Source organism: Anolis carolinensis, unplaced genomic scaffold, assembly GCF_035594765.1.
Source record: "Anolis carolinensis isolate JA03-04 unplaced genomic scaffold, rAnoCar3.1.pri scaffold_11, whole genome shotgun sequence".
In the NCBI taxonomy this organism is placed as follows: Eukaryota; Metazoa; Chordata; class Lepidosauria; order Squamata; family Dactyloidae; genus Anolis; species Anolis carolinensis.
Window position 1 is genome coordinate 8,202,159 of NW_026943822.1, and position 15,008 is coordinate 8,217,166.

At 42.7% G+C, this 15,008-nt stretch overlaps 1 protein-coding gene across 1 annotated transcript; it reads left to right on the forward strand.

Moving 5' to 3' along the window:
* The first annotated feature begins 1,496 nt into the window (after positions 1-1,496).
* parp16 (poly(ADP-ribose) polymerase family member 16) lies at positions 1,497-14,184 on the forward strand. The gene is made up of 7 exons (XM_062962995.1): positions 1,497-1,652; positions 3,994-4,205; positions 4,389-4,526; positions 5,711-5,917; positions 7,124-7,295; positions 13,202-13,343; positions 13,694-14,184. The coding sequence occupies exons 2-7, from the start codon at positions 4,008-4,010 to the stop codon at positions 13,833-13,835; spliced, it is 999 nt and encodes a 332-aa protein (XP_062819065.1). The 5' UTR covers positions 1,497-1,652; positions 3,994-4,007; the 3' UTR covers positions 13,836-14,184.
* The last annotated feature ends 824 nt before the right edge of the window (positions 14,185-15,008 follow it).

The window sequence follows — 15,008 nt, forward strand, 5'->3', positions numbered from 1 at the left end:
TTGTGTTACTGAAGACTGGACTGGGACTTTGCAATGGATCTGCTGTTCGCCCTCGTTGCTTTGGCTCTCTGTGCCATTTCGTGTTGTGACCTTCTTGGATGACTTCAACCTCTCGGACCTTGGACCTTGGACTGGAACTTGACTCGGCTTTGCTCTTCGCTCTCAATCCGTGGCTTGGCGTCGTTCTCTATTCCGTGGCTGTCTGCTGTTGCTGACTACTACCTTCACTCCTGATATCGATGCTGTCTGCGTATCCTGACTTCGGACCGGCTTGACGACGTTCTCCCGCTCTGCTCCTTTAACTCCTGGTTTGCTGTATGTTCCAGCAGCGGTTGCTGCGAGCTCGCCAGCGTCTTGCTGTTTCGCTGGCTTTGCTGCTCTCAACTGGGAGTTCCTTAGCTCAGTTTGGGCGTTTGTTTGTTTTGAACTCCTTTTGTACTTTTGAGTTTTGGGAAAGGTTTGTGGGCTTCAATACTACTTGTTTTAGTTCATGCCTCCATTTTTCAGCCCATTGTGAACTTTTGGGTCAAGTTCTAGAACTTTAAATTTAACCCGGATTATATCTCTGGCTAATCCGGATTATTTGCCAGTTCTTGTTTTTTGGGGTTTTACCCGCTTGTTCTACTTAATAACACTGAAAGTTAAGTGTTTTAAGTCTTTTTAGTTTGTTGAGCTATTTTTTGGATTGTTGCTTTAATAAACTCTATTTTGCTCTCTAATTGGCGTCTGACTGTTGACATGTATTGTTTTTGATTGTAAGCCGCTTTGAGTCTTTGTATGGAGAGATAAAGCAGGATATAAATCAATCAATCAAATAAAATAAAATGCGAAGTGATGGGTCCATTAATATGCATGGAAATAAATAAATAAATAAATGCAAAGTGATGGGGCCTTTCATATGCAAATATAAATAAATAAATAATATGCAAAGTGACAGGTCCTTTAATATGCTAAAAAGTAAATAAATCAGTGCAAAGTGATGGTACCTCTAATATGCATACAAATAAATAAAATGCAAAGTGATGGGACCTTTAATATGCAAATATAAATAAATAAATAAAATGCAGCCTTTAATATGCCTTTAATATGCATGCAAATAAAATAAAATAAAATGCAAAGTGATGGGCCCTGCAATATGCAAATAAATAAATAAGATGCAAAGTATGAGTCCTTTAATACGCAAATAAAAATAATAAATAAAATGCAAAGTGATGATTCCTTTGATATGCATGCAAATAAATAATTAAAATGCAAAGTGGTGGTCTCTTTAATATTTAAATAAATAAATAAAATGCAAAGTGGTGGGTTCTTTAATATACAAATAAATACAATGCAAAGTGATGAGCCCTGTCTCTTTGGTGTACTAAGCATGCTTGCAAGGCTCCCTGATTAACGTGAATGCTTTCGCGCATGCGCTTTAGAGGGTTGCAGCTGGGGGGGGGGGGAACAGCGAGCGTTTTCCAAAAGGCATTACTGAGCATGCGCGGGGCGGTGCCGAACCAAGGGCAAAAGGCTTTCCGTGTTGGTCACGGGCTTCGGGGCTTCAGTGGGCGTTACTGCGCGTGCGTGGAAGAAGCGAGCTGCGCATGCTCAGTAAGCCTTGTTCGACAGTTCGCTAATCCAGCTCAGCGTTGCAACAACCTTTTGGGGAGGTAAGAGGGAAAGGACATCCTAGGAATCATATAGTCATCATAGTATACATGGTAGATTATGCATGATAATATAAATAATATGAATAATATGAAATATAAATAATTATAATACTACGAAATATAATAACATGTATAATAATAATGTGAAATATAATAATATGAATATACAGTAGAGTCTCACTTATCCAAGCTAAACGGGCCGGCAGAAGCTTGGATAAGCAAATATCTTGGATAATAAGGAGGGATTAAGGAAAAGCCTATTAAACATCCAATTAGGTTATGATTTGACAAATTAAGCACCAAAACATCATGTTATACAACAAATTTGACAGAAAAAGTAGTTCATTACACAGTAATGTTATGTTGTAATTACTGTATTTACGTATTTAGCACCAAAATATCACGATATATTGAAAACATTGACTACAAAAATGCCTTGGATTATCCAGAGGCTTGGATAAGCGAGGCTTGGATAAGTGAGACTCTACTGTAAATAATAATATGAAATATAATGGGTTGCTTTGAGTTTTCCGGGCTGTCTGGCCATGTTCCAGAAGCATTCTCTCCTGACGTTTCGCCTACATCTATGGCAGGCATCCTCAGAGGTTGTAAGGTCTGTTGGAAACTTGGCAAGTGGGGTGGAATGATGTCCAGGGTGGGAGAAAGAACTCTTTGTCTGTTTAAGGCAAGTGTGAATGTTGCAATTGGCCAACTTGATTGGCATTGAATAGCCTTGCAGTTTCAAAGCCTGGCTGCTTCCTGCCTGGGGGAATCCTTTGTTGATAATATAATAATAATAATAATAACATTTTCTAGTGTTACACCATTAAGCTGTATTCCTGGCATTGCATAGGGATTGGCTGACGATTGCTGAAAGAGCACTTTGGTTTTCTTGATGTTCAATGAGAGGCAATGCAATACATTTCCCTATAGTCCTTCTATGGTGGTTGGAAGCACAGTAGAGTCTCACTTATCCAACGTTCTGGATTATCCAACGCATTTTTGTAGTCAATGTTTTCAAAACATCATGATATTTTGGTGCTAAATTCGTAAATGCAGTAATTACTACATAGCATTACTGCCTATTGAACTATTTTTTCAGTCAAATTTGTTGTATAACATGATGTTTTGGTGCTTAATTTGTAAAATCATAACCTAATTTGATGTTTAATAGGCTTTTCCTTAATCCCTCCTTATTATCCAACATATTCACTTATCCAACATTCTGCCGGCCCGTTTAGCTTGGATAAGTGAGACTCTACTGTATGTATGTATATGATGATGTCCATTGTGGGAGAAAGAACTCTTGTCTGTTTGAGGCAAGTGTGAATGTTGCAATTGGCCACCTTGATTGGCATTGAATAGCCTTGCAGCTTCAAAGCCTGGCTGCTTCCTGCCTGGGGGAATCCTTTGTTTTCTAGTGTTACACATTTTCTAGTGTTACACCATTAAGTTGTATTCCTGGCATTGCATAGGGATTGGCTGACGACTGCTGGAAGAGCACTTTGGTTTTCTTGATGTTCAATGAGAGGCAATGCAATACATTTCCCTATAGTCCTTCCATGGAGATTTGGAAGTAGAAGCTGGAGGGCCCTCTATTGGGAGGTGCTTTGATTGTGCAATCAATGTGGGCTAGGAAATGTTAGGTAGATCCATAATTGTTCAAGAGAGAGGAATAATTGTTTTTATCCAATTGCTGCCAGTTAGAGGGCTAAGCTTCGCCCACTTGGTCTCCTAGCAACACACTCAGCCCAGGGGACAGGCACAAGAGTTTGGAGAGACCCCTAAGGGCCATCCAGCCCAACCCTTTCTACTATACAGCAGGACACAATCCAAGCATTCACAACACATGGACAACATATAAATACTATACAATACTACACAGGGACATAGACCCCTTCTACCCTCACCACATTCACAGTACACAAACAACCAAATGCATACTAAACATAAAGACAACCATACAACAGACATTCAATACCACCACTACCTCAACAAGTTCTCACCAACACCACCTGACAACGCCACAGCAACGCGTGGCCGGGCATAGCTAGTCATTATATATAAGAAGAGGACTCAGTTTGTCTATGTGAAACAATTAAAGAACTAAAGAACATTTATTGTTTATGAGAAGAGGAGTAAATTCATCCTTCAAGAGAAAAATATTGTTTTTACTGTGAATGTAACAGTCCTTTGTTTGATTGTTTAGCAACGTCTTTTGTACCTGTTTTCATATTGATGTATTGAACTAAATTTAGGTTTAATAATTTCTGTATTACTGTAATAGTGGATACTTGTCTTTGTAGTTCCAGTTTCTTTTTTGGTGTTTTCCTTTTGACAGGAGCCCTCCGGGGGATGCAGGAGCCAAATGCCAGGGATGCCGCCACCACCTCTGAAGAGCGGGTCCGGGAGGCCATCCAGAAGGACCTCTTGGCCTCCGACTTGAAGTTTAGCTTTTTCGCCTCGGCTCTGCAGAGCTACAAGCGGGACTCCGTCCTGCGACCCTTTCCCGGGTTCTACGTCATTGAAGAGACTAAGGACTTTGAGGCTTTGGTGAGTTTAATTCACAAGCAAGTCCCCAAGTTAGAAACATCCTATTTACAAATGGCTCCTAGTTACAGATGGGGCTGAGACAACAGAAAGTGGAGGAATCTACCAGAAAAAAATATCCTGACAAAATGACCCGTAAAGCCCAGAAATGTCCCCTGAATGCTTTCTCCCCTGGTGTCTTTGTAGCTTGCAGATACAAATGCACTTGGGAGCTTGAAGGACATGTGTGAATCCACCCACGACATCGACAGAAGGATCTGGGAGCTGCTTGGCTGGGTTTTGTCCTCCAAGGCCTTGCGTATACACAGCACCAGCAAAACAGAGGTGAGAGTCTCGCTCTTAATGGCGAATGAATCCTTACATTTTGCACAATCAATCCAAAGCAACTTTGGCAAGGCGTTGGGGGCTCCCAAGAGATCTGAGTGAGGAAACCAGACTTGGAATAGGCCTCACCACCTTATTATATTATTATTATTTCATTTTATGACACAGCAAACAAGATAGATATGCTGGATTTCATATCACAAAATCACAAGTCGAACACTTCCCAAGTGTCCAGGACTGTGTGATGTATTTTCGGATGATGCGCGCATATCCCAATAGGGAGGCCTTTTGCAGTTGGCAGATCGTTATTTTGTCATTATCTATTGTTTCCAAATGCCGGCTGAGATCTTTTGGCACGGCACCCAGTGTGCCCATCACCACCGGGGCCACCTGCACTGGTTTCTGCCAGAGTCTTTGAAGTTCAATCTTGAGGTCCTGATAGCGGCTGAGTGTTTCCTGTTGTTTTTCGTCAATGTGACTGTCACCTGGGATGGCGACATCAATGAACCAAACCTTGTTCTTTTCCACAACTGTGATGTCTGGTGTGTTGTGTTCCAGAACTTTGTCAGTCTGGATTCGGAAGTCCCACAGTATCTTTGCGTGATCATTTTCCAATACTTTTACTTGGTGATCCCACCAGTTCTTTGCTGCTGGGAGGTGGTACTTGAGGCATAAGTTCCAATGAATCATTTGGGCCACATAGTTGTGCCTCTGTTTGTAGTCTGTCTGTGCGATTTTCTTACAGCAGCAGAGGATATGATCAATGGTTTCGTCGGTTTCCTTGCACAGTCTGCATTTTGGGTCATCAGCTGATTTTTCCATCTTGGCCTTAATTGCCTTTGTTCTGTTGGCTTGCTCCTGGGCTGCAAAGATCAGGCCTTCTGTCTCCTTCTTCAGGGTCCCATTCGTGAGCCATAGCCAGGTCGTTGTTGTCGTCGTCGTCGTATTATTGTTGTTATTATCATCATCATCATCATCATCATTATTATTATTATTATTATTATTATTGAATTCTAACATTTAAAAGAACTGTCCATTGTCCTGGTCTTGGGTGCTATAAAATCAAAAGCTCCCTGCGTATTATAGAGATGCCTTATTCAGCCTCAATATTGTGTGTGTTATTATTGGGGATGGTGCGTGCCTTCAAAGCAAATAATCTTGTTTAATATCAATTGGTCTTGCAGTATAAGAAGATCCAAGAGCTGGCGGGAGCGCCCAGTGTGCCGGTGGCCGAGCCAGACTTCCTGTTCGAGATCACCTATTCCAGCCAGATGAATGCCAAATTTGAGGAGACCAAAGCGGGGAGAGACCTGCTCTATGCCTTCCACGGGAGCCGCCTCGAGAACTTCCACTCCATTGTCCACAACGGTCTGCAATGCCACTTGAACCGGGTAAGGGACGAGTCTCTGCCTTGCAACAATCGATCTGGATTAGCAGTGATCAAGCTCCCAACAATCTTTTTCTTCCCCTGTTCCCAAGCAGCTGATCATTTAGAGCAGGCATTGGCAAACTTCGGCCTTCCAGGTGTTTTCGACTTCAACTCCCACAAATTCCTAACAGCCTGGATGGCCATCTATCAAGAGGCTTTTGATTATACTTTTCCTGCATGGCAGTTTGGGGTTGGACTAGATGGCCCTCGGAATCCCTTCCAACTCTTTTATGGTCCTATATCCCAATTCCTCTATGAACCTGTTAGTGTTTGTGATGCTGGATGGCCATCTGTCAGGAGGGGTTTGATTGTGTCCCCCTTAATGGCAGATGGGGTTGGATTAGATGGCCTTTGGGGGTCCCCTTCAACTCTTTTATGGTTCTTTTTCCCAATATAGAGCCTCGGTGGCGAAGTGTGTTAAAGCACTGAGCTGCTGAACTTGCAGACCGAAAGGTCCCAGGTTCAAATCCCGGGAGCGGAGTGAGCTCCTGCTGTTAGCTCCAGCTTCTGCCAACCTAGCAGTTCGAAAACATGCCAATGTGGGTAGATCAATAGGTACTGCTCAGACGGGAAGGTAACAGTGCTCCATGCAGTCATGCCAGCCACATGACCTTGGAGGTGTCTACAGACAACGCCGGCTCTTCAGCTTAGAAATGGAGATGAGCACCAACCCCCAGAGTCAGACATGATTGGACTTAACGTCAGGGGAAACCTTTACCTTTTTCCCAATTCCTCTATGAAACTGCTCATGTCTGTGAGGCTGGATGGCCATCTGTCGGGAGGGTTTTGATTGTGTCCCCCTTAATGGCAGAAGGGGATTGGATTAGATGGCCCTTGCGGGTCCCCTCCAACCCTTTTATGATTCTGTATCTCCATTTCTCTATGAACCTGTTAATGTCTATGAAGCTGGATGGCCATCTGTCGGGAGGGTTTTGATTGTGCTTTCCCTGCATGGCGGTTTGGGGTTGGACTGGATGGCCCTTGGGGTCCCTTCCAACTCTATAAATCTAGGTCTTAACCCCTCAATGAAGAAAGCTCCAGGTGTTGTGCCTGCCTCAAATAAGAGACATGACAATGATGGATGAGAATGACGGCTGTGGGTTTTTGAGGAAGGGAGGGTGCCAGGGTTTGTTCTGCCCGATGTAAAACGGCTTCCCACTTCTTTCAGACCTCCTTGTTCGGGGAAGGTACCTACCTGACCAGTGACTTGAGCCTTGCTCTCCTCTATAGCCCCCACGGACTCGGCTGGCAGCGGAGCCTCATGGGCCCCGTCCTGAGCTGCGTCGCCGTTTGCGAAATCATCGATCACCCGGACGTCAAGTGCCAAGTCCAAAAGAAAGGTGAACCCTTTGGGGAGATAAAGAGGGGTATCTTGGTCATAAGGGAAATAGAACATATTATGAATATAAAAATTAGAAGGAATCCAGTGGAAATATTACTTTTAATTAAAAAAGAGGATGAGAAAGATAAGAGGCAATTTTTTTTAATAGACATGCTATTAACAGCAGCTAGATTACTAATTGCAAAATATTGGAAAGGAGAAATGAAAATGCAAATTAATGAATGGTATAAAGAAGTTTGGCGAATGGCACTGAATGACAAGCTAACATCAAATTTAAAAGTAAAGAAGGGATTATAGAAAAAAAAATGATTTTGAAAGTATTTGGAGAAAATTTCTAGAAAAATTATTGGAAAAAGAAGATGGGAATTTACCTCCAAATGAAGAATTGAACTTTTGGTGGGACTACAGCAGAAGAGATTGCTCTGGAGAAGGGGAGCACAGGGGTGAATGTAAATAAAAGAGGGGGAAATGTATAGAATATGTTTATATAATTGTAACTTTTTCTCAAATAATAATAACAATAAAAATAATACAATAAAAAAGAGAGAGTAAAGGAAAAAATAAAAAATAAAGCGGGGTTTCTTGACATGTATAAATATGCAAAAGGGTGTCCTAAGGAAGAAGGGGCAGGCTTGTTTTTCTGCTGCCTTGGAGACTAGCGCTCCATGGAGCCATGGGTTCAAATGACAGGAAAGAAAGGAGATTCCACCTGAACTTTATTTTTTCTGACTGTCTGAGCTGTTCAGCAATGCAACTCATTTTCTCGGAGTCTTGTCGAAGCTCCTTCCTTGCAGGCTTTGAAACAGAGGCTGGGTGCCCATCTGTTGTGGGTGCTTTGACTGTGCTTTTCCTTCCTGGCAGAAGAGGGTTGGACTGGATAACCCCTGGGGTTGCTGCTATTATTATTATTATTACAAAGGCTGGGTGGCCATCTGTTGAGGATGCTTTGATTGTGCTTTTCCTGTATGAAAGCAGAATAGGGTTGGACTGGATGACCCCTGGGGTTGCTTCTGTTATTATTATTATTATTATTATTATTATTATTATTATTATTACTACTACAAAGGCTGGGTGGCCATCTGTTGTGGGTGCTTTGACTGTGCTTTTTCTTCCTGGCAGAAGAGGGTTGGACTGGATAACCCCTGGGGTTGCTGCTATTATTATTATTATTATTACAAAGGCTGGGTGGCCATCTGTTGAGGATGCTTTGATTGTACTTTTCCTGTATGAAAGCAGAATAGGGTTGAACTGGATGGCCCCTGGGGTTGCTACTATTATTATTGCTATTAGTATTACTACAAAGACGGTGTGGTCATTTGTTAGGAATGCTTTGATTGTGCTTTTCCTGCATGAAGCCAGAATAGAGTTGGACTGGATGGCCCCTGGGGTTGCTATTATTATTATTATTATTATTTTATTATGGCACAGCAAACAAGATAGATTGCTGGATTTCATATCACAAAATCACAAGTCGAACACTTCCCAAGTGTCTAGGACTGTGTGATGTATTATTATTATTATTATTATTATTTTATTATGGCACAGCAAACAAGATAGATTGCTGGATTTCATATCACAAAATCACAAGTCGAACACTTCCCAAGTGTCTAGGACTGTGTGATGTATTTTCGGATGATGCGCGCAGATCCCAGCAGGGTGGCCTTTTGCAGCTGGCAGATCGTAATTTTGTCATTGTCTATTGTTTCCAAATGCCGGCTGAGATCTTTTGGCACAGCACCCAATGTGCCCATCTCCACCGGGACACCCGCACTGGTTTCTGCCAGATTCTTTGAAGTTCAATCTTGAGGTCCTGATAGCGGCTGAGTTTTTCCTGTTGTTTTTCGTCAATGCGGCTGTCACCTGGGATGGCAACATCAATGATCCAAACCTTGTTCTTTTCCACAACTGTGATGTCTGGTGTGTTGTGTTCCAGAACTTTGTCAGTCTGGATTCGGAAGTCCCACAGTATCTTTGCGTGCTCATTTTCCAATACTTTTGCAGGTTTGTGATCCCACCAGTTCTTTGCTGCTGTGAGGTGGTACTTGAGGTATAAGTTCCAATGAATAATTTGGGCCACATAGTTGTGCCTCTGTTTGTAGTCTGTCTGTGCAATTTTCTTACAGCAGCTGAGGATATGATCAATGGTTTCGTCGGTTTCCTTACACAGTCTGCATTTTGGGTCATCAGCTGATTTTTCGATCTTGGCCTTAATTGCATTTGTTCTGATGGCTTTCTCCTGGGCTGCAAGGATCAGGCCTTCTGTCTCCTTCTTCAGGGTCCCATTCGTGAGCCAGAGCCAGGTCTTCTCCTTATCAGCTTTTCCTTCAATTTTGTCAAGGAACTTTCCATGCAATGTTTTGTTGTGCCAGCTGTCAGCTCTAGTTTGTAGTGTGGCTTTCTTGTACTGGTTTTTTTGTCTGCTGTGTTTTGAGAAGTTTCTGATTTTTGACTTCAATCAAAGCAGGCTCTTCACTTTGCTTTACATATTCTGCCAGGGCATGTTGTTCTTCTTTGACTGCTTGTTTTACTTGTAAGAGTCCTCTGCCCCCTGATCTTCTAGGCAGATACAGCCGGTCAACATCACTGCGGGGGTGCAGTGAATGATGAATGGTCATGAGTTTTCTTGTTTTTCTGTCCAAATTGTCCAGTTCCATCTGTGTCCAGTTTATGATGCCAGCAGTATATCTTATGACAGGTATGGCCCAGGTGTTTATGGCCTTGATGGTGTTGCCTCCATTGAGCTTGCTTTTGAGAATTTTTATGACCCTTTGTGTGTATTCTTTGCTGACCACAGTTTTCACATGTTCATGCTTGATGTTGTCCAGCTGTAATATGCCCAGATATTTATAGGCCTCTGGCTAGTGACACTTTATTGTTTGGCCATTGGGCATATTTATGCCCTCACTTTCAATGATTTTTCCCTTCTTCAATGCCACTGTCGAACATTTGTCCAAGCCAAACTGCATGCTGATATCAGTGCTAAAAATTCGGACAGTGTTAGTCAGAGACTGGATTTCAGTTTCCGTTTTCCCATATAGCTTCAGGTCATCCATGTACATCAGATGCGAAATTTTGTGAGAATTCTTAGATGTTTGATAGCCGAGATTTGTTTTTTGTAAGATTGTTGACAGAGGGATCATGGCAATAATGAAAAGCAGAGGGGACAATGAGTCTCCCTGGAAAATTCCTCTTCTGATGTTGACAAGTCCATAGCTTTCATTTCCAACAAACAGTTCAGTTTTCCAGTGCTCCATCATGTTTTCAATGAAGGTGCCAACGTTTTTACTAATCCCAATGGCGTTCAGGCACTTGATGATCCAGCTGTGTGGGAGTGAGTCAAAGGCCTTTTTGTAGTCAATCCACGTCATGTGAAGATTAGCTTTTCGGCTTTTACAGTTCTCCAGAATCATTTTGTCAATCAATAACTGGTCTTTTGTGCCCCTGCTTTTCCGTTTGTTGCCTTTCTGTTCATCTGGCAAGATGTTTTTTTTTTCTTCAAGATAGTCTTGAATTCTGTCAGCTATGATGCCAGTCAGTAGTTTAAACATAGTGGGCAGACACATTATTGGCCTGTAGTTTCCTGGTGCTGCTCCTTTTGCTGGATCCTTTTGTATCAGGTAAGTTCTTCCAGTTGTTAGCCATTCACTGATACTTCCTTTCTGCAGCATCTCATTGAATTGTTAGGCCATTTTTCCATGTAAACTAATCAGATGTTTGAGCCAAAATCCATGAAGTTGATCACTACCAGGCGATGTCCAGTTCTTGACTTTTTGCACTCGTTTGCTGATCATTTCAGTTGTTATTTCCATCTGTTCCATTTTGTTCTGTGAGAATTTTCCTTCAAACTCCTTTATCCACCCAGCGTTTTTGTTGTAGTTCTTATTATTTTCCCAAAGCTCTTTCCAGAACTTCGTTGTTGCAGTTTTCTCTGGCTTTATGGTTACTGTGTCTGTTGTTTGGTTCAGGCTCTGGTAGAACCGTCTTTGGTCTGATTGAAACAGTTGATTTTGTCTGTACTGGATGATTCTGGCTTCATATCTTTCAATTTTTCTGGCTGTTGCTGTAATTTGTTCTTTCACAATTTCCAAAGCTTCTTCAATTTTTCTGGTGTTCAGCCAGTACTTTCTGATCAGGTATTGCTTGATTTTGTCATTCTTCAGTTTCTTCTCTTTCATATTTTTCAGGTTACTTGCATCTGATCTAAGTTTCTTGATTTTCAACTCTAGCCTGACCTTCCACTTTGGTTTTCCAGTCGATTTTCTTTGGGGCTGCCTTGGTTGTAGGAGCCCAAGCTCTTCTGTTACTATCACTACTGCACTGTAGGCATACTGGTTTGTTTGTTCAATTGATGTTATCTGGACAGTGGAGAGTGCTGCATTCACATCTTTCATGAGAGGCGCCAGGTGTCTCTTGGGCACTGTTTTTAGAGTTGGGAGCCGCTGTCTTATTGCATTTGCTGCAGCATGAGCCACGATCTTATCCTTGAGCTCTTGTTGTCTTGCTGTCAAGGTTCCTGGTGGTTCAACAGGTGTTTCAAGTGATGGTTCATCAAATTCTTGCAAAAGCTCCACACTTTCTTCTGGTTCAATCTGTTCCACCATTCCAAGTGTTGCTGGAGTCTCTGCTGCTGTCTGTGCTGTGGTCTGATGGTAATTTGCTTTGCAGATTTTCTGGATTTCTTTGAGGTCAACTTCACTGAACACTTTGTTTCTGATTATGAATCTTCGTTGGTCAGCCAGTCGGGGTTCTGTTATCTGTGAGTCAGGGTACTCTTGTTTCCATAGCTGATGCATCCTTTTTTGGTAGCCGCGCTTTTCAGGTTCAGAGTTGTAATAGCATTTCATGACTGTGCGGTTTTCTGGCATTGTATATTTTTGCCGCTTCTGTGACTGTTCATTTGGGTTTTGATGATTCTGTAGCCCACTTGTCGATGGATGTCCAGAATCAGCAGCATCCACCGCGGTCCTTTTTATCCTGGGTGATGACCGAGCCAGTATAGACTTCGTTTTGGTTTGATTCTCCATAATGCTAATGGGTTAGGTGCACTTGTTTGCATTCCTCCGCTGAGGCCTCTCTGGCTTGGTTGGACCTGCCGGTAGTTACACTACCGCCAGCACAGCCCTCAGCATCCTCGGAATGGCTAAGCCCCCCCCACCACATCAAGGTGGCACCTGCGAGGGGGATTATTATTATTATTATTATTATTATTATTATTATATGACACAGCAAACAAGATAGATATGCTGGATTTCATATCACAAAATCACAAGTCGAACACTTCCCAAGTGTCCAGGACTGTGTGATGTATTTTCGGATGATGCGCGCATATCCCAATAGGGAGGCCTTTTGCAGTTGGCAGATCGTTATTTTGTCATTATCTATTGTTTCCAAATGCCGGCTGAGATCTTTTGGCACGGCACCCAGTGTGCCCATCACCACCGGGGCCACCTGCACTGGTTTCTGCCAGAGTCTTTGAAGTTCAATCTTGAGGTCCTGATAGCGGCTGAGTGTTTCCTGTTGTTTTTCGTCAATGCGACTGTCACCTGGGATGGCGACATCAATGATCCAAACCTTGTTCTTTTCCACAACTGTGATGTCTGGTGTGTTGTGTTCCAAAACTTTGTCAGTCTGGATTCGGAAGTCCCACAGTATCTTTGCATGCTTATTATTATTATTATTATTATTATTATTATTATTATTATTATTATTATTGTTCCTGCTGCTGCTACTGCTGCTATTACTGCTACTATAGGCTGGGTAGCCATCTGTTGGGGGTGCTTTGATTGTGTCTTTCCTGCCTGACAGAATGGGGTTGGACTAGATGCCCCCTGGCACCTTTTCCAAATTTATGATTCCATGACTCTTCTTAAAAGGATTTTTTCCCATCTTCCTTTTTTCCTGTAGATTCTAAAGAAATCGACAAGAAGAGAGCCAGAGTGAGGAACAGCGAAGGCGGTGACGTCCCTCAGAAATACTTTGTGGTGACAAACAACCAGCTGATCCGGGTGAAGTATTTGCTGGTATATTCGCAGAAGCAATATCGCAGGTGAGCGCGAAGCCCTTTCTCGGCTGCGGAAACAGGTGCTCCGTTTCTCACGTCGAGTTGTTTAAACGTCTGCGTCGCCTTCTATCAGGCGAAGCTCCAGTGTAGTATATGTAGCAGAAATGGTTGGGTAATTTCAGAATTTCATCTGCCTATGTATTTCCTTGATGAGGACTATAAACTTGTACAGGATGTAGTTGAGTTCCAGGATCAGTTTTACATGTTTTTGTAGAATCGGGGAGTTGGGAGGGACTCCAAGGGCCATCCAGTCCAACCACCTGCTATTTGGGCGCACACAATCCAAACCCTCCCAACAGAGACCTGCTCCGTCATTGCCTTCCCCTTCCCTTCAGGTGTTCCAGCCAGTCGTGGCTCTCCTCACACCGCTTTGCCTTGATGATGAGCCTCTACCTGCTGCTCCTGATGCTCATCGGCGCCAGCAACTCCCCGGCTTTCCTGTCCTATTGGAGCAGACTCTTTGATTCCCGGCGATGAGTGAGCTCGGAGAGGCTCTGCTCACTTCCACCCAAATGCCTTAATAACAAAACTTTCCTGAGCGGCTGTCAACCCTGCATTTTGGGACCAACGGAGAGGCGCGAATGGGACGTGCTTCCGTCCCTTCGGTCCCCGGCATGGCTTTTCATATTATCTTGGTTTTGCCTTGCTTCCCTTTCCGATGGTCAGGGAGCGGCAACCTCTTTCTTTGTTATGGACTTTCAGGGACGAAACAGCAGCCGTTTCCCCATTGGATAAAGATATCCACATCTGGGCTGTGTGCCATCCTCCATCGTGTCGCATATCTCTGTTTGTTTTGCAAAGAAGGGAGTCTGTTCTTTATCCAATACCTCGTGGAGAGCTTTAGTTTTCTTTCCAACTTGTGTGTCTGAATTAATGAAATGTGAGGTTTGATGACATATATTTCAGGTGAGAAAAAGCAGAAAGTCCAGGACCCATCAACACTGCTGTTATAATGCAGATTGAACTGCATTGTATGGTCAGTGTAGATATTGGGTTGTTGTGAGTTTTCTGGGCTTTATGGCCATGTTTCAGTAGCATTCCGTTTATTCTGTTTAAACTTTTATTGTTGATGATGTTTGTTCTTTTCTGAATGTTTTTATCTTGTTTTATTGTGATTATTTGGGCTTGGCCGCCCCGAGTCCCTGCGGGGAGATGGAGGCGGGGTATAAAAATAAAGTGATATTATTATTATTATTATTATTATTATTATTATTATTATTATTATTATTCTCTCCTGATGTTTCGCCCACATCTATGGCAGGCATCCTCAGAGGTTGAAGGACCCCTCAACTTCTTAGGGTGCCTGCTATAGATGTGGGTGAAACGTCAGGAGAGAATGCTCCTGGAACATGGCCATACAGCCCAGAAAACTCACAACAACCCAGTGATTCCAGCCATCAAAGCCTTCAACAACAGTGTAGATATTATTAACTTTATTTATGCTCTGCTTTTCTCTCTGTGGGGACTCAAGGCGGCTAACAATCCCACACTTTGGTCAAGTTTAAAAAGCGCAATGCAAAAGTTGAAAACAAGGAAATAGTGTGGTTAAAAACAGATTAAAATACAATAACACTTAACCGATTTTAAAAATAGTCTCAACCAATTCACAGCCCCCCTCCCTCCCCTATCCCTCCGACACCTCTCCAAAGC

Excerpts from the sequence above, each read along its gene's own strand:
- parp16 (XM_062962995.1), top strand. The coding sequence starts at position 4,008 with ATGCAGGAGCCAAATGCCAGGGATGCCGCCACCACCTCTGAAGAGCGG. Across the intron at positions 5,918-7,123 it reads TGCAATGCCACTTGAACCGG|ACCTCCTTGTTCGGGGAAGG; the intron begins GTAAGGGACGAG and ends CACTTCTTTCAG. Across the intron at positions 13,344-13,693 it reads TCGCAGAAGCAATATCGCAG|GTGTTCCAGCCAGTCGTGGC; the intron begins GTGAGCGCGAAG and ends CCTTCCCTTCAG.